At 34.8% G+C, this 23,126-nt stretch overlaps 4 protein-coding genes and 1 pseudogene across 4 annotated transcripts; all 5 read right to left on the reverse strand.

Moving 5' to 3' along the window:
- LOC18606323 (hsp70-Hsp90 organizing protein 3) lies at positions 49–3,807 on the reverse strand. The gene is made up of 7 exons (XM_018117355.1): positions 2,709–3,807; positions 1,606–1,894; positions 1,292–1,377; positions 974–1,197; positions 817–883; positions 667–726; positions 49–561 (listed from the first exon to the last, which is right to left on the reverse strand). Exons 1-7 carry the CDS (start codon positions 3,615–3,617, stop codon positions 448–450), a joined length of 1,749 nt encoding a protein of 582 aa, XP_017972844.1. The 5' UTR covers positions 3,618–3,807; the 3' UTR covers positions 49–447.
- LOC18606324 (elongation factor G-2, chloroplastic) lies at positions 4,034–8,266 on the reverse strand. The gene is made up of 4 exons (XM_018117354.1): positions 7,797–8,266; positions 5,692–7,106; positions 4,858–5,370; positions 4,034–4,455 (listed from the first exon to the last, which is right to left on the reverse strand). The coding sequence occupies exons 1-4, from the start codon at positions 8,050–8,052 to the stop codon at positions 4,288–4,290; spliced, it is 2,352 nt and encodes a 783-aa protein (XP_017972843.1). The 5' UTR covers positions 8,053–8,266; the 3' UTR covers positions 4,034–4,287.
- Positions 13,261–14,210, reverse strand: LOC18606325 (21 kDa protein). Its single transcript, XM_007039875.2, has one exon. It carries the CDS (start codon positions 14,119–14,121, stop codon positions 13,513–13,515), a length of 609 nt encoding a protein of 202 aa, XP_007039937.2. The 5' UTR covers positions 14,122–14,210; the 3' UTR covers positions 13,261–13,512.
- Positions 16,716–17,702, reverse strand: LOC18606326 (21 kDa protein). The gene has a single exon (XM_007039876.2). The coding sequence runs from the start codon at positions 17,652–17,654 to the stop codon at positions 17,052–17,054; it is 603 nt and encodes a 200-aa protein (XP_007039938.2). The 5' UTR covers positions 17,655–17,702; the 3' UTR covers positions 16,716–17,051.
- LOC18606327 lies at positions 20,852–22,005 on the reverse strand (annotated as a pseudogene).

The following is a 23,126-nucleotide window of genomic DNA, read 5'->3' on the forward strand; positions in this document are numbered from 1 at the left end:
TGCATGTTACTTGCTTATTGCTATTCACTTCAAATGCAAATTTTCGTAAAGGAAATGTAAAAATAAAACACTAAAAAACAATAAGCCAAACAAGCGTCATTAAAGTCAATTTCCGGATACCCATGCACATAAAATAAAAGACTAGACAGAACCACAATGATATTCTTCTCTGTGCTGAAGAAACTGATGAGTCCTCTGGTCACTGTTGATGATCTGCCAGGCAGTAAGGGAGAGGTCTTTTAACAACCGGAGCAAAAGCATCCAGTGACGCATAGAAGGAACATAGAAAGTCTATGAAAAAGGTTCACAGCCGAGCCAACAAGCAAACTTTTGAAAATTTCCAACTGAAACTAATAGTTTTTACAAATTAGACCATTCAAATTCACCCTGCAAAAGTACAAATTTACTAAACTGGAAAATCAAATAAGAGAAAACTCTCCCTCACATTTATCTGATCTGGACAATGCCAGCAGTGACCAGCTTTTGAATCTTGTTCATTACCATAGGGTTCTTCATGTGCTCCTGTGCCGCCTTTGGATTTTCCTGGAAATCAATCAACACCTGCCCACATCCCACTGTTTTAGTACACCATATAAACAACAAAGAATCCAAATAAAATCACATTACAAGTACTGCAACACTGAACCAATATTTTTCAGTTCTTACCTGTCTCATGACAGGATCTGAGAGAATGTTTTGAATTTCCGGATCTTGCATTGCCTTAGCCTGCAACATTACACCAATTAAAATTTACATCGGCATGCAACACGGATTTTAGAACCCATATGTAAACAAAGACATGAAAGAAATCCTAACCTGTCTTTCCTTCAACTCTTCAGGGCTCAAATCACCACGGCTTGCTTTGTTAATCTGTTGTACACATCTGCAAAATAATTGAGAGAAACAATTAATTATAAGATACTGTTGAAACAGGAACACAATACCAAAAAATCTGAAGCAGAAAGCTACACACTTTCTAGCACCATCAAGCAATTCCTGGTTATTAGGGTCATGTTTCAACCCTTCCTGGTATGTATCTAAAGCTTTTTCATACTCCTTCATGAAGAACTGAACAGCACCCTTTCTTGTGTAACCCTTGGAAAATGTTGGATCAAGCTCAATGCACTTCTCAGCATCCTTCAATCCCTCTGGCAATGCACCCAATTTCGTGTAGCATGCAGCTCTATTGCTGTATGCCTGATAAGGCCAAAATATTTTAACAGTCAATAAGATACTATATTTGTGCCTTGGTCAACCACAAACTCACATAAACAGACCAAGGCTTTCTTACCTTTGGATCTTTAGGATTTCTTCTTAATGACTCTGTATAATGCTTCACAGCCTCTGGGTACTTCTGCTGCTTGAAACATTCATTCCCTGCATATATATTTGTCCAGTCAGCTAATGAACATGATAGGGGACTACTATTTTTCTCATTCCAACACAATTATAATACATGGACTCAGACCAAACTCAAATAAACAGGAGAGCAAGATGCAGAGCAACCTAGGAAACATCAGTGACAAGATACAGCATAACATAGTAAAGAAACTTAAAGTACATGACAGTGCCGGCAAAAACTAAACAGAAACGAATAAAGAATACCTTTTTCACGCTCCTCATCAGCTATCTTTGGATCAAAATACTCTTGTTGCTCTAAATCCTTCTTTGCTTTTTCTGCATCATTTAGTTTCTTCAATGTTTCAGGGTTGCGATGCTCTGTAAGGGCTTTCTGGAAAGTCTCAATAGCTGATTCATAATCTTTTGAGCATTTCGCCATTTTCACCAAAGCAGTTCCCTTCCTAGTCAAAGCTCTTGCTACCATCTTAAAGTCTGATCTAAGCTCTCTACCTCTTTCAACAGCCTTGTCACAATCCTTAATGCAGTCCTCATACTGCATTTAACAAGGATGTTAGGCAAAGAAAAAGGGCAGTGCAGTTAGATATACATAAAATCCATTGTAAACTATAACCCCTATACATAAAATCCAAGTACATATACACTAAATCACATGATGTTGACTGAAAAATTATCTCTCCTATTAGGTCCAGTGGAAAAAAGGGGAGCCAGAATATAATTGGCATAATGAGTTCACAACCATCCACACCCAAAAATTTCAACCTAACATAAATGGTATTGGTAGGAAAGAAGACGAGGTTAGGAAAAATCAACTAAATAACTCCATTTCCTTTGGAGGAAATAACTAGGCTTTTCCCTACAATCCTCCCGCTGTCGTCTTTTCAAGAAGAAAGCAACATGTGTTTGTGCTGTAAATAAGCTTATAAAACCAACATAATTAAGCAAATGACAAACATTCTAAACGATTAGTAAGGCCTCATAGAACACTCACAGTCATACCATCATACTCCGCAATCATGCCAACATGACATTCACAGATGTACTTTCATAAGCAGGGCTCTATCATAGAACTATTATTAGAAAGATTCTGAAAAACAGGGCTCCATCTTAAAGCAAAAGCGACCTGACATTCAAAATCATTCTAAAAAAATTGTGGTCATTATTATTTTATACCAACATGAAATTAGCATTATGCCACCTAAATTTTGAGTTCAACTAAAAAGCAACTATAAAAACATATAATCAGCCAACAATTTCATCTTTTCATATGTTATAAATTTCATACCAATAACTAAATTAAAACAAGTAAAATTTCTAACTTATAAACAAATTAAAATAAATAACCATACCTTGCCCATCTCCAAATAAACAGCAGCTCGATTGGTGAGGTACGAAATATCCTCGTCATCAAGCTCCATTGCTTTCGTGTAATGCTGAATAGCCGTCTCGAAGTCTTTCTTCTTATATGCAGCATTTCCAGCCTCCTTCTCCTTTAAAGCTTTCTCCTTCTTCTCTTTTTTCTCCTTCTCCTCTTCTGTAATTTCCATCGGTTCTGGTTCAGGCTCAGGCTCTGGCTTCTTCACCTCCTCCTTAGCCGGCTGTGAAGGCGGTGGAGGACGTGGTGAATCCGCCTCTGGAATTTCCATGTCATCCCCAGCACCATGCGCCTTAAACTTAACATTTAACAAAGCCCCCAAAGCTTGCATAACTCTCTGATCTTTTAAATGCTCGTTCAATTTGCTAGGATTTCTCTGAATCTCCTGCATCGCCTTAACAAAATCCGGCTGCTGTAAATAAACCCTGGTTGTCGGATCCGCCGTCAACTTCGCCCACATCTCCGGCCCCTGAAAAGCATCACCAAATGGGCTAGGTGGCGGCGCTACCCTAGCTCGGGAAACCGAAGCCGTCGCCGCCGACTGAGCATCAGCCAAGCCGGATTTTAAGGCTTCATTACTAGGATCGATTTCAAGACCCTTTTTATAGGCTGAAACGGCATCTTGGTATTGGTGTAAACCTAAGTGAGCCGCGCCGAGCCGGCTGTAACCTTTCGACCAGTCCGGTTTAAGGTCCACAGTTTTTTTGGCGTCGGATAATGCGGCATCGTATTGATGAAGAGAAGCGCAAGCGGCGGATCGGTTAGAGTAAAGGACGTGGTTCGTCGGGGCAAGGTTTATAGCTTCGGTGAAGTGTTTGATTGCGGTGTTGAAATCGCCGGAAGAAAAGGCGGCGTTGCCTTTAGCTTTGGCTTCGTCGGCCATCTTATAGGAATTTGTGGGCTTCTATTTGCTTGGAGGGACGATTTGGATTTCGGGGGTTTTGGGTATTTTAGAGTGAGGGAAAGTATTAGAGCAAGGGATATAAAGGAAGCTAAGTTAAGAGGAGGAGACCAGAGACTTCTGGTGGTTCTGGAAGCTTCTTCGGCATTTGTGTAGGCTGCGTGGATTACGGGTTGTTTGGTCATAGATTTATTCTTTTCTCCAATTACCTAACATTGTGTTTGGGCGTATTATAAGAAGATTTGATTGCTTTGGGTTGACGCCTTTGGGCATTTTTTATGTATTTTTTTTCTCCAATGATTTTGTCCCTGCTTAACTCTACATCCTTGATAAAAGCGACAACCTACCTCAAATTTTCGCAAAATTTTACACTGAATAGACTAATTAGAACTTTTAAGTTCATGGAACAGAACCAGATAATTCCTTCCCTTGCAAATTCTGATTTATAGAGCATTCACAATTTCGAAGAGAAGAGCCCAGAGCAGAGTGCTTGTGCTTCAGAATGCTGTTGCAAGTTTATATCTCAAACTAAGACATGAATATTAGAATTTATAAAAAAAAATGGGAAAAGAAGGGTAATGTTGCGCTTTTTAAATTATGGAGTGAACAAAAATATTGTGTTCCTGGTTGTTGGGACCCGAGGAAAACCAAATCAAGCGGCAACTTCTTGCCCTTTTGAGGCAAGCTCGTTCTGGATGTGTTGAGGGACAACGTCAAACTTGGCTAATTGCATGGTGTAGGATGCACGACCTTTTGTCATTCCCCGGAGAGTGCTAACATACTGGAACATCTCCGCAAGCGGAACAAGGGCGTCAACCACCTGCAGTCATCCAACAGCAAGCCGTGAACGATAAGACTAAAAGAAGAGTTATTTACCATCCCTAATCCAAAAGCAATGCCAGAGGAAACTTCCATTTGGAAAATCCAAGAGAACACTACGGTGCGTACTTCAATTAACATGTAGTTCGTGTTCTCATTGGTAGTACTAGCAAAGTAGTCTAGTGGATCTTTCCTAAGAATCGTCAGATTACACAAAGGAACAATTCATACTCCTATTTTCCCATTTTTTTTCTATTGGCAACATATATGCACATCATGACTATAGAACAATTATATTTTCATTCTGATACAAAGTTTGAATGGTTTAGATACGAAAATGGGCTGGTGCTGACAAATTTGAATGCAACAACTTAACAAGAAAGAACTTGGTAATGTGGCATACCTTGAGCCCACCGGGCTTATCACCAAAGCTGTTAATCTGGCCTCTCCTTGAGTTGAGATCACCAATCACATCACCCAAGTGTTCTTCAGGTGTGACAACCTCAACTTTCATTATAGGTTCAAGCATCCTTGGGCCAGCCTTCCTAATCCCCTCTCTGAAGGCTCCTCTGGCTGCCAGCTGAAATGCCAAGACACTTGAATCAACATCGTGGTAAGAACCATCTACTAGCACGGCACGTACATCAACAACAGGAAAGCCGGCAAGTACACCATTATTCATACACTCCTCCAGTCCCTTCATGACTCCAGGAATATATTCTTTTGGCACTGCTCCTCCCTTGATTTCACTCTTGAACTCATATCCACTACCCGCCTCCATGGGCTCAAAACGTACAGTAATATCAGCAAACTGCCCTTGTCCACCTGACTGTTTCTTATGCACATACTTTACTTCTGAAACTTTAGAAATGCTTTCACGGTAATTTACTTGGGGTGCACCAACATTAGCTTCTACCTACATACACCAAGAAACCAAATTTATGACAATTAGTTTACTTTAACTGAATACCTAGGTAAAAATGATTGGGGGGAAGAAGATGAGCTGATTCTACTTAGGACAACTTCATCACACACAGACACTCTCCCCCACATACAGAGACAAGATAATGAGAATAGATCCAATTGTGCAAACGGTAATCTCCAAACAAATCAAAGGGATACCATGCATGCAGATTTACTTAACATTTATGCATCAGTACAGTTATTAAATGCACACACAGTTGAGCTGAATGATCAAGAGTATTAATATGTTTCACAATTAGATGTTGATACAAACCTTGAACTCTCTCTTCAGACGATCAACAATAATCTCTAGATGCAGTTCTCCCATTCCTTCAATTACAGTCTGGTTTATCTCTTCATCCCGTGAGAAGTGGAAAGAAGGGTCTTCTTGGGCAAGCTTGATCAAACCAGTAGCCATTTTATCAACGTCAGCTTTAGTCTTGGGTTCAATAGCAACCTTAATAACAGGATCAGGGAAGTCCATCCGTTCAAGGACAATGGGATGGTCAGGATCGCAAAGAGTTTCACCTGTAATGGTATCTTTTAGACCTGCAAGAGCAACAATATCACCAGCCATAGCGACCTTAACATCCTCTCTACTGTTGGCATGCATTTCCAAAAGTCTACCAATTCTCTCTTTCTTTCCTTTGTTTGCATTCAACGCATAAGATCCTGCAGAAAGCTTCCCAGCATACACCCTGACAAACGTAAGGGACCCCACAAATGGATCAGTCATGATCTTGAAAGCTAGTCCAGAAAATGGTACATCATCACTTGCTTTCCTTTCAATTGTCACTTCAGGGTTCTCAGGATCAGTTCCCTTCATTGCTGGCAAGTCAAGAGGTGAAGGCAAGTAATCCATGACAGCATCAAGTAATGGCTGAACCCCCTTGTTTTTGAAAGCTGAGCCACATAATACTGGAACAAAACTGCTTCCAATGGTGCCTTTCCTAATTAATTTCTTAATGGTTTCCTCATCAGGTTCAACACCTTCAAGATAGTTCTCCATAGCTTGATCATCTAATTCAACTAAAGTTTCTATCATCTGTGACCGGTACTCTTCAGCCAACTCCTGAAGATTAGCTGGAATATCATCATAAACAAACTTTGCACCCAATTCTTCCCCTGACCAAAGCACAGCTTGCATCTTTACAAGGTCAACCACTCCTTGAAAATTGTCTTCTGCACCAACTGGCAGTTGAATCACAAGCGGTTTAGCACCCAAATTTGTCACTATCATGTCTCTTGTCCGGAAAAAGTTTGCTCCTAGACGATCCATCTTATTGACAAAGCAAATTCTGGGTACTCCATACTTATCAGCTTGCCTCCACACAGTTTCAGATTGTGGTTCAACACCAGCAACACTGTCAAACAAGCATATAGCTCCATCTAAAACCCTGAGAGCTCGCTCAACTTCAAGTGTGAAGTCAACATGGCCAGGGGTATCAATAATATTAATTCGGTGGTTTTTCCAAAATGTCGTTGTAGCAGCTGACGTTATTGTAATACCTCTTTCCTGCTCTTGCTCCATCCAGTCCATTGTAGCAGTACCCTCATGAACCTCACCAATTTTATAGTTTCTTCCTGTGTAGTATAGAATACGCTCAGTTGTTGTTGTCTTTCCTGCATCTATGTGGGCCATAATTCCAATATTACGATAATCTTTCAATGGTACTGCACGCTTTGTCTCTGCAAAGCAACAAAAAAGATATTCAGCTGAGTGTTAGCAAAGTAGCAAGAAATTTGTCCTAACATATGGAGCCTACTGTTCTCTTTTGATTGTCTCTTAGAACTTAGGAGGTTCCTAGGGGAGAATGCGCCTGACCTTATAATAAAAATCCAGAGTATTTGCTTATGCTTCTTAAAAGAAAAATTATCAGCCATTTCATTGATGTGCCTGGGCATTTGAAAAAAGTAAAAAATCTACATTGATATACTTTTTCACCATATATTTTGGTTGAAGCTAAAACTTGGAAGTAAATTCATTGTAAAAGAAGAACCGTTTTCTTCATTAATGCTACCCAAAACCAAAATTTTGATTAAGTGACCACGTTATTTTATGTTAATTATGAATAATATCAGTTAGGGACAATTAAAATTTTGAAAATGCAACTCTCTCTGAGTGTCAGATGAACCGGAAATTAGCCTACACCAGCATCTATACCAAAAATCCAAATCTCCAATTGCCAAAGAATGAGAGAACTAAACTAAAGCTGAAAGAAACGAAAACCCAGGCGTAAAATATTCAAAGCATAACAATCCCAATTACGAGAACAACAAATTACCGCATAAAATGAACAAGTTCAACCACATAACTTATATATACTACAGAAAACAAGAAAAAAAAAAGCAAGAAACAGAGAAATAAAGCATATTTACCTTCAGCGGCCATAGCGAAGACAGAGAAGTTCCTTCTCTTGCCCTGTTGGTGACGTGAAATAGGAAGTCTTGAGCCAATTCGGACACTTCCCAAGAAATGAGAGAGAGAAGAGGAAACTGAGGAAGAAGAAGCTCGAGGAGGCAGACCCAGAAAACGAGTTGGAGAAGATAGAGGAGTTGGTCTCCTTTGAGAACCATTTAGATTACAAACTGTAGAACTCGAACCCGTTATCCTTAGCGCTGTCTCAGCTGCCATTTTTCTTCTTTTACTGGTTCTCAGTTCTCACTCTGCTTCTCTCTGTTTTCTCTTCTTCTTTATTTCTACCGGATATATGGCTTTGGGTCGGTGTTTTCCTTCGTGTGTGGTTAGGGATAACGATAACTAAGAGGTTCTCACGAGTTTTAGCTTTGATTGGGCTGTTCTTTTCTCTACTTCTGTTTTGATCATTTTCCTTCGAACTGCTCTTTCATTTCTTTTTTTGTCTTTTGCAATAATTTCTTTTTCATTTTTTTTTTGTTTATGGACCAAAAAATTAGAGAAAATTACATGTCTTAATAAGTTTGCCATCAAGCATGACTATAAATAACCAAAAAAGCCTTCTCTATACTGTATTTAATAATTCATTATATAATTTATTTGTTTTGGTAGATAGGTAATGATATATTATAAAAGAAAAAAAAGTCATTCAAACTCTCCAAGGAATTTCTTAATCATGTCTTCTAAAATTTCAACTTTTAATTTGTGAATCATAATAGAATTCCAATCATTTATGTTTGTGGAAAAATATGTGCAATTTGCCTTACTACAAAAAACAAAGACATCAAATTCATAAAAATTTATATTTCATATGCTACCATCATGAAAATTGATAGGCATTTTTCTCACTGAAAATACAGGCATGAGGGATAAAGTCTTAGGTTTGGATGGTAGCTAAAATGTAAAAGGAAAGAAGATTGTCAATAGCACTTAAAGATTAAAATTGAATTAATAAATTAAAAATTAAATTCTCGTGTGAACATTTGATTAAATAATAAATATATATTTTATTAAAAAATTTAAGTTCAAATCTCTCATTCTGTTCATTAAAAAAAAACAAATTCTTCATGTTAAAAATTGATGAAAAATATTAACTCCTTATGATCTCAAATTTTTGGGCATTGGAGCTCTTTGCAAATAGATCAAGGCAGCTTGAAACGTCAAAATCTCCTAAATGAAAATACCTTTCCCATCCAAAATAATAACAGACGAGGCAGTTGTGTAAAAGATGTGAGTTATTGGGGGCAAAAGTGTTCAAAACTCGAAATAACAAAACGACGTCCAGTTTGCAATTCTAAGGTTGAAAAGCAACGGCAGTGAAGGTGCCACGTGAGTTAGAAATTGTATATCCGCATATTCTGGGATGGTGGGGTAGGGGTTCCCGGGTGGCCTCCTCTGAGCCAATCCAATTGTTTGAAGTTTGGACATCCACACGTGTCCACTAACTCGCACTAGTCAACATTCTTTCTTCCCCTTTTTTCCTTTTCTTTTGTCAATATTAAAAGAAAATTTTTGGGTTCCGTTCCTAGTTTTTACGGGCTGGGCTCTTCCGGCTCCTCTAAGCATATCAATTGCTTAAAAGGGGGAAAATAGAGACAATTTTAAAACACAAAACATTATACAAATAGATATTAGAAAGGAACACTCCAAGCCTCAAGTAAATGAACATCTAATACTGTAATGCATATCTGATAATATAAAAACTATATCTTATTTTTGAAGTTAATATGATATGAATAAAGAATTAAATTGCTCCATCATGTATCCATTTGAAGTATGGACGACGTTAAAAAAATAACAATCATCATCTGTTATTTGTTTTATTTTTTTATTATTATATATATATAATTTGATACATATAATATAATTATTTTTATAATTATTTTTTAATCATCTTCATATAAAAAATTTTAAATTCACTGTTAATTCGAAGATGTTGATGAACTTGGCAATAAGACCTTCACTTTTGCTTGCCGCTACAAAAAATCCCTCTCACAGATTCAGATGATTTGTTAGGGTTCGTAGTACCCAAACAAAGGGTCCAAACCTTAAAGGCCTAACAAGCATCAAGGCCCATTTAATTGTTCTCTCTTTCGCTTTGAAGTTTTGGGATTGAAATTAAGATTAAACTTGTACCTATTTTATGATTAATGTCGAATTTTGATATTATATTTTAATTTTATTGAATTTTGAAATTATATTTTTTATTTTATTGATTTTTTAATAAAAAAAAAATTAATAGAAATTAAGCATTTGCAAATTCAATATGAAGTTATAATATAATGATAAATTTGAGATTAATTCTCTATGCTTTTTAATTAGAAATTATAATGAATTAAGATTATCATTTACGAGAATATCATCTAGACCGGCCAGTTAGAGAAAATTTTATTACTACTTAGTTATTATACACTTAATTAATTTCGTACTTTTCAATTAAGTAACAAGAGAATAAGGATTCGAATTTTACTATTTAAACAAGAAATCATACATTAACTAATGAGTCAAATGCTTGAATTTAATCATTTTCTTAAGTTCAATATACAGCAATTTAAATTTTTTTAATTGCAAGGTTTATCATTGCCAATAAATTAAGATAGTATAAAACTGTGCTTTAGGAAGCAAATCCAAGCTACTAATCATTTTATGAAAATATTTTCATTTAAAATAGGAGGAATATATATATATATATAATATACTATTACTGATCTTAAAAATATTTTGTTCCTATAAATATAATGAATTATACTATGCTTGTTATGATAAGTAACAATGTTTCTTTTTTGTATATTAAATGGCTATAAAAATGGAATCCATGCTTATTTTTTGTGATTCCCTATATGTTAAATCTATTGGAAATCCTTCTTACATTGGGTGTAATTATCCACAATTATTGGAATGAATTAATAAAAGTCTAGAACTGATTTAGGGTAAGGATTGGTTTTTTCTTCAAAGGAACAAAAAAGGACTTCATATGATAAGAGCCCAAGTAATCCATTGCACTGCGCAATTAGGCGTAGTAGTTTGTTTTTCTCCACGAAAATGAATGGTTGATATTTAGTCCAGGCCACATGCGATCAATATCAGCCTCAGCTCTGATTCAAGGTTGTTCAACTTCAACCATGGTTTTTTACTGGCCAAAAAAAGTCATTACAAGTTACGACGCTAATGGTGGCTTGTTTGATCCTAAGAATCTATGTGGACCTCCATTGACACGTCCAAAACACAACATTTTTGTTTTTGGTAAGAGTTCAAACAGAGCAATTAGGTTCATGTGAATCCTTCGATGTTCTATTCATACACAAAGGACTTGATTCGATCACCAAAATCATTCAATCAGTTATCTCGAGCAATAATTATTTAGAACAAATTATTTGGAAATTATTAAACATAAAATTTCAATTTCAAAAGTGAACATTAAAACGAGATGCTTCATTAATTTTGATATGAAGCAATGAGTCATTTGATAACTGCCTAACTTTATACTACCGGAATCTGTTGAGATGGGGCCATGGTTTTGAACTTAATAAAAAAACAAAAAAGTATTCGTAGAGTGTACGACAGCAGAATGTGGGCAGCAGCTTTGAGATCGTCCTTGTGGCTGGCAAAGGGCCTAGTGATGAGTAGGGTCCGTAGGGAAGGGAACTAGTTACCCTTGCAGTTTTTTTTTTTTTTTTAAAGAAAATAAGAAACGTTATTGTCTAATCGTCCAAGAAAAATATACCTCAATTACATTATAAAACAATAAGACTCCAACCCTAATTAGAGGAGTGTCATAAACTAGAAAATTATAAAAACTAATAAAGCTTTTATTGACCACGAAATCTACAACTCTATTACCTTATCGAAAAATATGACTAATATGAGCCCTTGCAGAGTCGCATGGCATATCCAACCTTTCATTGACCAAGCCCTTGCAGTTACTAATTGCAGATAATTAGCTTTAAGAAATGGCTTGACAGAATTTTCGATGCCTTTTAAATAATTTTTACATAATTTTAGTAACTTAAATTATTGAAATATTTTATATATGTTTAATATTTTTCAATGATATTCAATGTGATTTCAATAATTTAAATTATTGAAATAGTACATACAACTTATTAAAATTGAAAATATTTTTATTAAAATATTAACATAAATGATTAAAAATTAATATTTTTTCATTTTAAGTATGTTTAGTAATTTTATAAATGATTTTAATAATTTAATATTATTAAATATTCATACAAATTACTGAAATTTTAAATACATTTTTAATAATTTAAGTTCTTAAAACATTGTATAAATGTCAAAATATGAATTAATTGAAAAAATAATCAATTTTCTTTTTTTTGAAAAATTAAATGCTTCATTGATAACTCAGGGAAAAGGGGATTCTTTGAAAAATACAACCAGGATCTGATTTTGGATTGCTATGACCCCTTAACCAACACAACATATCAAATCCAAAACCGGAGAACATGTGAACCAGCTGTCTTTAAGATTAGACATGACAAACAGGCATTTGAAGCAAAACATTAAACGAGGTCTATAGTCATCACAAAATACTGTCTTCTGGCGGGATTTAGTGCCTGAGGATTAAACCTTTTAAATAGAGCTTTTGGCTTGCTTTGTGATAACACAGGACATCATGCCCTTTAAGCTTTCAAAGCATTAATTTTCATCAATGAAACACCGTTAAGAACTATCATGCTAACCCTCGATCATGTACAAGACATTAACATGCTAATTCAAACAGCCAGAGACTGTACATAGTGCAAGTTCGGTCTTATGTATTCTGGGCTGCAGATTGACAGAGCTGGAAATGAGTAGTTCAGACTTACCTCAACAAGAAAAGCAAATAAAACTCTGAATCTTTCGTGGCTAACGCTCCAATCAAAGAGAACTGCTTACCTCTTTCTTTATTCCATGGCCGCAAAAGCTATAAAAGCTCTGTAAGGAGGGATCCCTAACTGTTGAAGAAAACCGCATTCAACACCATTTTAAATACTACTATAACTTTCATGTGGGAAAAACATACACGGATTTGGTAGTTGATTTAAAGGGTTAGGTAACGGATTAAGCATGCTGGCGTTAGATTAAAAATCAGTAAGAAAGGTGAAAGGAGGTAGTGCTCCAATAAACACCAGGCAATTTAATGGACGGATGGTTAATTTGGTGTGTCTGTTGGGCAAGGATAATGTTTCCATGTTACACTCATCAAGTCCAGGCGAAGAGTGAATCTTATAGACAAAAAATGAAAATTTTTACCGTATTACATAAACCTTTGTTTTACGATGTCAACTGAACAACTTCAAACCTTTATAATTTTTATCCTAAAATGTAACTAAATACTTACTGTAACTTAATTGTGCGAAAGGGATTTTATACTTGAAAAAGACAGTAAAATGATGTGAACAGGTAGCTGCAGAAGAGCAGTGACAAGCAACAACACTTTCATCTATAATCTGTTGCCAAAATGAAGAGCATATTAATGGATTTAAACATCAATATTCAGTATTAGTATTTACATTCTGACAGAATAAGCACGGATACCAAACTCAATAGTTAATACACCTGTTTTCCCAAATCCCAAAGTAAAAAGACTAAAACCAAGATTTTGCATAACAAAAGTACTAAGCTAGTAAAACATATATAGGAAATGCATATAGAACATCTACACTAGTCGAAAGTTGATCACGGGTTCTGTACAGCAGCTGCATAGCTGTTGACAAGAGCCAAGGCATTGCTTGTCATATGTGCAACTTTAACAATTTGGCTTCTCACAGAGTTTTTAACGTTCCCATTCATGGCTTTACCAGAGAAGCCATCCATGCAGGTATGCTCATCAGTCAAAGCTGCGCTCACCCATGTTTCTATATCATTCATTTGGAGACCAAAACTTTTGCCTCCAGGCTGATCCATTTCACCAACTGACCTCTGGAGCTCGTACACCGAGTCCCTTAGTTCTTCCATGCAATCGCTCAGGGCTTCAGCCTCTCTAGGCTTCATGCCCTGGCTTTTGGATCGTTTTATCATCGTTGTGGAAGCGGAACGAGTGGCATTAAGTGTCACGGAGAGGGCCGTACTGGCTAATAACTTGGGACTGGCTTGGATTTCGCTTGCGTAGCTAGAGAGGGTCGCGAAACACAAGTCACGATAGACTGTGCTACTGCAAGAGGTTTTGATGAATTGGGTGTTGGCTTCCTTACTAAGATTTGTTCTAGCTGCTAAGCATGAGTTCAGATGAATTGTTAACTGAAAGAGGGCGGCAAGAACAGCTATTGAAGCGTACAAACTTGCCATACCTTTCTCTCCTTTTACCTCCCTTTCTCTCGGTAGAAGTAGTCAAGTAGAAGTGCTGGGAATTGGATGCGCCTTTGGGGGAAAACAGGTTATGTCAATTTATAGAAAAGGCTCGTGCCTCTGGTATGCCACATGCAGAGCTTGGAAATAAGAAAAGGAAATTAACCAATGAGGCCAAATGTCCAATAATTTAATGTCAAATCAAGGTAGAGAATAGTAACATAAGTTTTCACCAAAAGCCTAATCCTATGAAAGCAATGGTTCACTTGAACTTAGGACCTATTAATTGGATAAATAGATTATAATTGTCTACAATATGCTTCAAACTATCCCTTACGTCCTCACATAAAAAGTACTAGTATTACATCGACTTGAAAATATATAATAATATTACTAATTAAGAATTATATACAAAATTTAGTTCTAAGTAACCACTGGCTAGTGAAGCAAAGTTAACACATTGCTTGACTTAAACAAATATAGCATAGAATTGATATAAAAGGAGACTTGCTAATTAACCGTGCATCCTTAACTCCAAAATTGATATCATGTGATTATTGATTGCTTAAATTAGTTGGATTAAATTGAAAAAAGCATTGGAGGGTCCCTAATCCTTGAATTATCAGATGGATAAGCACCACTCAATTCTCATTACTAAAAAGGAAGTGAAAAGGCAATGCGGCTTGAAAGATGCTGCTTTGCTTGCTTCGTTTATGTCACTTTCCTTTTTTTTTTTTGAAAAGTATTTCACTTTCGAATATTATTCACCAATTAGAACAACAATGCTGGTAGGGTGTCACTCTCAAACGGTTGAGTTTTCAGGATCTCGTTAATTTCCTTTCCTTTTCCTTTTAATTTGGTAATACGTTAAATTAAATTGAGATTATTATTTACCTTTCATTATTTATGATGGAGTACCTTCAGGTGACATAACTTTTTGGATTATTGGAATTTTGAAAGAATTAATTTGAGGAAATTAAACAGTTAGAAATGGAAGTTCTGCAAAGCAATAATGCATTATTTTCTTTTTTTTTTTTGTGAAGAATAATTTCTTGGGCTGCGGTATATAATAAAAGGTCCAAAAATCAGTCAAATCAGAAAAGAAGAGCTGCCAAGCTCTGATTCTTAGATGACTAAAACAGCAGATGAAGTATGAACCACAAATAGTTAAGCAGTTAAGAAGAAAAATCGAAAATCAACCTCTTAAAAAGTTTTCAAGACTCAATCGTGTATGGAATATTATATAGAAGACGTACATGGCATATGGTGGCTGAGTGGGATGTTTTAAATAATGGAGTCTGTATGGCCCTTTTTCCATTAATTTAAATTTTTACCATTAGACTAGAACATCCTGGGATTCAAACCTAGAATGAGTTTAATTACAGCTCATATGATTTATTGTACATTAATTGCCCCAAATTTAATTGGATTAGCTATCAATTGGACGCGTGGCGCTTTAACAAGTGGACTTAACACTAAGAAATTTACAAAAGAAACCCATCAGTTGATGACTTGACGTTGACAAATTTCCCAAGTTTGATGTTGGTTTTTCAAATAATCCGGCCAGACCATTTAAGGATTGATGATCCTCTTTTTATTTTTGTTCTTTTTGGAAAAACAAATGTGCTGGACGGGTTTAGGTCAAGTTCGAATAACCCAAAGGAGTTCAATCATTGAAAATTAAAGTTTGAAGTAGTAAGGACTTAACAACTGGTAATTAATCCTTTATAAGCCAAATAAATCCTCTGTTTAGCTGATATTGAAAGAATGTGGCCTAGATTAAACACCAAAGTTTCATAATACCTAGAGGGGTTGATCTTCTAAGACTTGCACGACTCTTGATCTCTTCTCTCCCTCACGTGTTGCATGTTTCATGTTTGTCAATTTATCAGAAAAAAGACACAGCTGATTACCCTTCGCTCCCTAGCTGACAAAGAGGCACAGTTTCCACGTGAAGCAGGTCGTTTTGGACCTTCTTGTTGTGATAAGTAGGACCAATGGAAACAAGTTTGCGCATGAATCTCCAGTTCGATTACTGGAAGAATTTGTTACAATCAACTTCGGTAAGAGACTTGCACATGATTTTTTTCCCAGTTGTCTTTATCAGCTGGGGGCACGTGTTTGCATGAAAAGGGAAAAATGATAAAATTTCCCAGACAGACTAGATGGTATGAAACTCATCATGACAAAGCATTACAACAATGAACTCCGGCCCTGTATTTGGCGTGTATATTCATTGTTATCTAAGCTTATCAATATCCACAGAAAATTTTTGTGTTCACCATCTAACCAATGCAGAAGCAGAACAACTGGCAATAGTTGCGACAAAGAGTACTACAAGTCCTGAATATACTATAACAATGAAACAAGCACAAAATTGGCAGCTTCTTTAAGCAAAAACAAAGCAAATAAAACCTTAATTAGCATTAAGCATTTAAGCATTAATAGCCAGAGTGTGACAGCTATTACAAGTACTCAAAACAAAGTATCTGACAGCAAAATACGAGAGAACCGTAGACTAATTCGGTGTCAAACCGGCTGTCAATGTGAGTCACCATGTTTTAAGCTAGAAACATTGGAAGAAGGTAAACAGGTAAGGGCAAAATCTAAGCAGTGTCATTTGCCTTTGTCCATATATTGTTTGCATAACATAGAATATATTTATTGATGGAAGACTGTAGTTACACCGTTTGCATCTTGACAGCTAAATAACCTTAAATAAATGTACAAACTTGCCATAGCCGCTAAATTGAACTCCATTATTCTCTGCTACATATAGCAGCCATGCTAATCGAACTCAAACACCAAATCACTTGAGGAACTATCAATCCAAAAGCTAAACAATTCGGAAAAGAAATCTGCAAATATGATTACTGACCAGACATACAATAGCATAGGAAATGAATGGTATAAGTTTTTCGAGTGACAGGTTAATTTTTGGTGCCAGCATAGCGGTTGACAAAGGCCAGGGCAATGCTTGTCATGTGTGCAACTTTCTCAATTTGGCTTCTTACAGTGGCTTTGACATCTCCATCTGTGGCATTCTCAGAGAAGCCATCCGTGCAGGTATCTTCGTCAGTCAAAGCTGCACTCACCCATGTTTCTATATCACTCATTCGGAAAGCAAAGCTTTTGCCTTCAATTTCATCCATTTCACCAATAGACCTTTTGAGTTCATCAACTGAATCACTTATTTCTTCCACACAATCCTGAAGAGCTGCAGCCTCTCGGGGCTCCAAGGCCTGGCTTTTGCTGAGTTCTGTAAGGAATTTCGAAGCAGAAAGCGTGGTGTTAAGTGTCAAGGAGAGGGACTTGCTGGCTAATATTTTGGGGCTGGCTTGGATTTCGCTTGCATAGCTAGAAAAGGTGGTGAAACACAAGTCAGGGTAGCTTGTGGCACCGCACGAAGTTTTTATGAACTCTGTATCTGTTTCAGAGCTCAGAATTTTTCTAGCTGCTATGCAAAAGTTTAGGTGAGTTGTAAACAGGATGAGGATGAGAATGGCTGCTATTGAAAAGCATGAACTTGCCATTTTTCTTCTCTCTTTCTGCAGAAAAGCTTGAGAGATTGATAATTCTTGGTAAAGATAGGGATCTTAATTTATAGAAAAAGCTCATGGCTGTGGTTCCCACAAAAAGAGCCCGAGAAAGGAAGCTAGCAATGAAGCCAATACAGAATTTCAATTTAAGATGGGGCTAGAACAAAAAAAATGTAGATATTGTATGTGGTGAGAAGTTTTTCCATTTAAAATCCATGACAATATATATATGTATATTTCTACTTTTTTTTAGCGACCAATTCATATTTCAAAGTCCCTTAATACATTAGTGCTAATTTATTTAAAAATGAGTAGAGATTTTCCTTATTATAGAAGTATGAGCTTGTTCGGTTTAATTTTTTTTAGTTTAAAATCTATTATGAAGCTTTTATTAAAAATAATAACTTTTAAAATTAAATTAAAATTATTTGATAAGTTGTTTGGTAAAATAAATTTACCATAATGAATATCCATGTCATCTTCAATCACTTAATAAATAAAAACGGAACAAGTTTACTTCAAGTTTATATCTCATTTCAAATGTTAAAAATAAAAAAAATTCTTAAAAAAACGAAACAACTCTCAAGTTGTATAATAATAATAGTATTAGATTTTTTAGTAAAAAAAAACCTTTAAATAGTATTTGAATGTAATTTTAAATTTTGAGTTTTCTTTTCTTTTAATTTTTATAAGAACTAAAAAATTTTAGATTTTACTATTCTGTTGCTAAGTTTTTTATTTTTTTTTCTAATAGTCTTTATAGAGTGAGATAGAAAAGGAGTTTATGATTTTGCATTGGAAAAGGATGATTTGTAGAGAGAGAGAGGAGAGGGAGACTAATTGAAAGAAAGGGATATTTTTGAAAAAACTGGTATGTTTTTAAAAAAAGAGAAGAGAAAGCTTCTTTTTGGAGCTTTTCTTTAAACTTTTTTTTAAAATTTTATTCTTCAAAAAAATGTTGTTTTTTTCAAGAGTTTTCTCTAAAATCTTGTTTAACTTGGTTTTTGCTTTTAAGAGATAAATAAGTTGAAAAAAAATCAGGTCAAATAGACACTTAATTAATATATGTTATTTTTCATCCACAAATATATAAAGGGCTTGAATTTCGCTCAGTGACCTTAATAAAAAATATTAAGCATCCTATGATAAATTAAATTATATGAAGAGAACAGCATTTTAACCACTAATCATGTTGTCAGTACTTATCAATTCAATTATGCTTGATAAAAAATTGTATGTTGAGAAAGAAAGATATTTTATCCTCATGGACCCTCACCTGATGAAGATTGAGATATTTTGTAACGGATTCTCGAGCATATTTTCAAGGAGATAGTAAACGTGCAAAACTTTGTTTCCGCAACATGATAGAAAGCATACAATTATTGTAATAATATATTTAAAAGAACAATGATAGCACACTCGTATAATTCAATGAAGGTTAAAATTTTATTTTATATGAATAAGAGGATCAAAAGTTCTTTCTTAGAGGAATATCATATGAAGGTAAGGCCCCTTTTTGTTTGTGAAGAATGAGATTTCTTTTTTCGAGAAAGTTATTATTGTCTGAATACGGTAATTAGATTGATCAATTGTTCATATATAGACATATAGACTGATCAAATAACCGTTTTATAGATTAATTACCATATATAATGTTTTTCCCTTCTAAGAAAAAGAAAAGACTTAGGTAATTACATAGCCAAAAAAAAAAAAAAAGCTAATTCGTAAAGAGGAAAGTCAAATAGTGACTGGCTAGCTAGGTTCCATTCCTTATTTACTGCATCTTAAACAATAAGAGATCCCTTACATGGTGCACAGGCACATGGTAGATAAGAAATTCCTTAGCAGAGGCACATGAAATCACGGAATATTAAGCACATGACAAAATCAAAGTCCCTCAATTCTTACTTATCTTGTCGATCTGTTAAGGAGAACGTCAATGGATCCAAAACAGGACAAGAAATTAATAAAAGAAAGGGATCTTCTGTGTGCTGACCGATAAAACTCTCTCCCTCTTTTACTTTTTTTTTTTTTTCTTTCTTTCTTCTGGTAGAAGGCTTGAATTAAAGTCGGGGCATGTGAATATTCTATGGAAAATGCTCTCCGGCCACAATCTTAAATTAATGTTAATTTGAGGTAAGCTCGTTGACCTCACAAAGAAGGAATCTCTCAGATCTCTCTCTCATGGACCTGTTACAACTAACGAGCAAATTATGAAACTGGGCTCACCTTTCTGATTTTTTCAGTTATTCAGTTATTCTCGACTTGAGATTTTCACATATGGGCGACCAAGGTAAGTTCGCCGTCCTCCTGGCTACACCTAGATATCTTTATCAATTTAATCCCCAAACTTTATTAAGCTACTATGAGCCTATTCGTCTTGTTAACTTGCGTGTGGGAAACCATTCAAATTTAGCGTCACGCTTCTTCCACTAGCAATTCAAGCTCTCCATTCTCCATTCATGTCTATGAAGTATGATTATGAAGTCTCTATCTAACCAAAATTTTACCTTTTCTCTTTTAAATTTTCTGATCAACTTAATTTTTAGAGAATTTTGATCATAAAAAACTTTCTGGCTACTTTACCGACCTTTTCTTTTTCTTATAGATTAGATTATGATAATTTGTGAGTAAACAGAGTTATTCTTAACTAATGCTGGAAACTTCTAATGAATTTTTTATTAAAAAAATGAGTACAGCTGATGGTATTTGTACCCAATTTCTAACTCTCTAAAAACATTAATAAAAAGTCTTCAGTTTAGTTAATTCTCAACTAATTAATATTTACAACTAAGTAAAAGTAANATATATATATATATATATATATATATATATATATATATATATGTATATTTGAAATCCTCAAGTCATATAGGAGGAATGTGAGTTCTTCCTTTACTATATTTTGCTTCTGCAAAGCATTCCTTTAACAGCACTGTGCCTTGATTTCAATCAACCAAACGTCTTTTAATCTGTATTCATCTTCTCTGGCTGATATAGATATTAATTTTCATTTAAAATTAGATTGACTTTTGCATGATTAATGATTAGAATTGAATAATTATAAATTTGTAATAAAATGATGAAATGTATAATTGATATGAACGCAAACCGCTAAGTCCAAAAAGCAAGTTGACAAAGGAAAAAACTAGAATGCAAATCCCTAATTAAGGTGACGGGTTTTGTTACGACTAATTGTACGTGGCAGCACAGAGATTGACAAAAGCCAAAGCAGTGCTTGTCATATGCATACAACTTTCACAATTTGATTCGTCACAGTAGTTTTGACATTCCCATCACGGCTTTCCCAGAGAAGCCATCCATGCAAGCATCCTCATCAGTCAAAAGCTTCGTTCACACAGGTTTCTATATCTAGGGGTGTCTCAAATCGAATCAAAATAAATTTAGTTTTTTCGATTTGATTAGTTCAGTTAATTTAGTTTTTCGAATAATGTGATTAGAATAATTCGATTATTAGAGTTAATTTGACTCAGTTTCGATTAAAAATTTTCTTAACCGAACTAATTGAATTTGAATAACAATATAATGAAAGTTTCGTATGAGAAATAAATTATAAACTATTTGTTGTTATTTTTATTTACATTTTTTAATTATTTATTGTTTGTATGAGTATTCATCTTATTTATTCTAATTGTTTATCATCATTTTTAATATTTTTGTAGTATTAATTTATAAAAAAATGCAACGTAAATAAATATACCCAAATAAAAAAAAATTTCAAATTCGATTTTTGAAAACTAAACCGAACTAATTGAATTAATTCAGTTTCGGTTAATTCGATTATTTTTGAAATTCAATTCAATTCGATTTTGATTATTTTTAAATATAAATTTATTAATTTAATTATTAATTATCTAAAATTGAACTAATCAAAATACCCGTTTGCTCTATCTTATTTGTATCACTCATTCAAAGGCCAAAACTATTGCCTCCAGTATCCGGACCCATTTTACCAATAGCCCTTTTCAGCTTAACAAGTGATCCCTTTACTTCTTCCACGCAATCACGCATGGCTGCAGTCTATTTGGGCTTTAGCCGCTGGCTTTTGGAGAGTTCTATACGATCGTTGTTGAAGTAGAACGTGTGGTGTCAGGCGTGACCGAGAGCGCGGAGCTGGCTTGGACTTTGGATGCATAGCGCTGGAGAAAGTGGTGCAACACAGGTCAGGGTAGGTCGTGGCACCGCATGAGGTTCTGATGAACTCGGTGTTTGTTTCAGTACTAAGGATTTTCCTAGCTGCTTTGCATGAGTTTAGGAGAGTTGAAACATGAAACTGAATGAGGATGAGAAAAACAGCTGCTATTGAAAAGTGTAAGCTTGCCATCTCTCTCTCCTTCTCTGTAGAATGAGTTTTAATCGATGACTTTATGTAGGAGAAAGATCTCATCAATTCATACCCAAAAAAAAAAAAAGATATCAATCTATAAACACCAAAGACGACCATGGTTCCAAAAGAAAGAGCCAAGTTTAAACCCTTGATGAGGTATTTTCATCATTAAACATTTAAACTAAGGTTTATCTATATTAATTTGGTCATTCGAAACAATAATGGGGACTGTAGTTAATTTGAAGTTCTGTCAGCATATATATATATCTTAATTAAGCACGATATGTTTCAGCTCTTAAAAAATGGATAGGTCTTTCTTTCGAAACTAATTTAAGAAAGTAATATAGTTTTGTCTATTTTTTAACTAGTGTTTCATCCAAAAATACCTAAAAAATAGCTGGAAACGTGCTAGTAGGCCCTATAGAACCATATTAAGCAACATATGATAGTTAATTAAAGGATTACAATTAACAGCATCCACTGAACCACCAATAGTGCCAGAATTTGGCAATTAAAATATGCCCAAAGTAATTTCTTTGTCAAAGATGAAAGCAAGACATATTCTATCCTCATGGACCCCCATCTAGACATTTACATATTTGTCAATTCATTCTTAAGAGAAAACGTGCAAAACTTTGGTTGGTAATTGTCATTATAATTAATATAAACAATAATTATTAAGAGAAAAGTTAGCAATCAAAGAGAATAATGACAGATCAGACGCTTAATTCATAGTAATTGCGATCGTTGTTGGAATATTATAAGTGAAGATAATGTTCTTCAAAGAGGCTACAACTAGAAGAAGACAAGAATGATGGAGAAATGTCTTTACTTTTTTTATTCCAATTTCTTTTTCAAAACAATGTATATCATACTTAATTATTCATTTTCTCAACACATTGTCATTTCTATTTAATATTTTAAATATGAGTTTTTTTTTTTTTAAGTTGACACTGCAATCTCAATGTAATGCTAGACCGGACCTCATCAATGAAAATTAGGTGTAAATGAGAACAGAGATATAAAAGATAGAAAAAGTGTTTCAATATCGTGCAAAACTAAGACCAGAGTGATTGCAAAGGGGTGATTACAATTAGGGACATTTCTTTGGTCTATGT

This window comes from Theobroma cacao, chromosome 3, assembly GCF_000208745.1.
Source record: "Theobroma cacao cultivar B97-61/B2 chromosome 3, Criollo_cocoa_genome_V2, whole genome shotgun sequence".
In the NCBI taxonomy this organism is placed as follows: domain Eukaryota; kingdom Viridiplantae; phylum Streptophyta; class Magnoliopsida; order Malvales; family Malvaceae; genus Theobroma; species Theobroma cacao.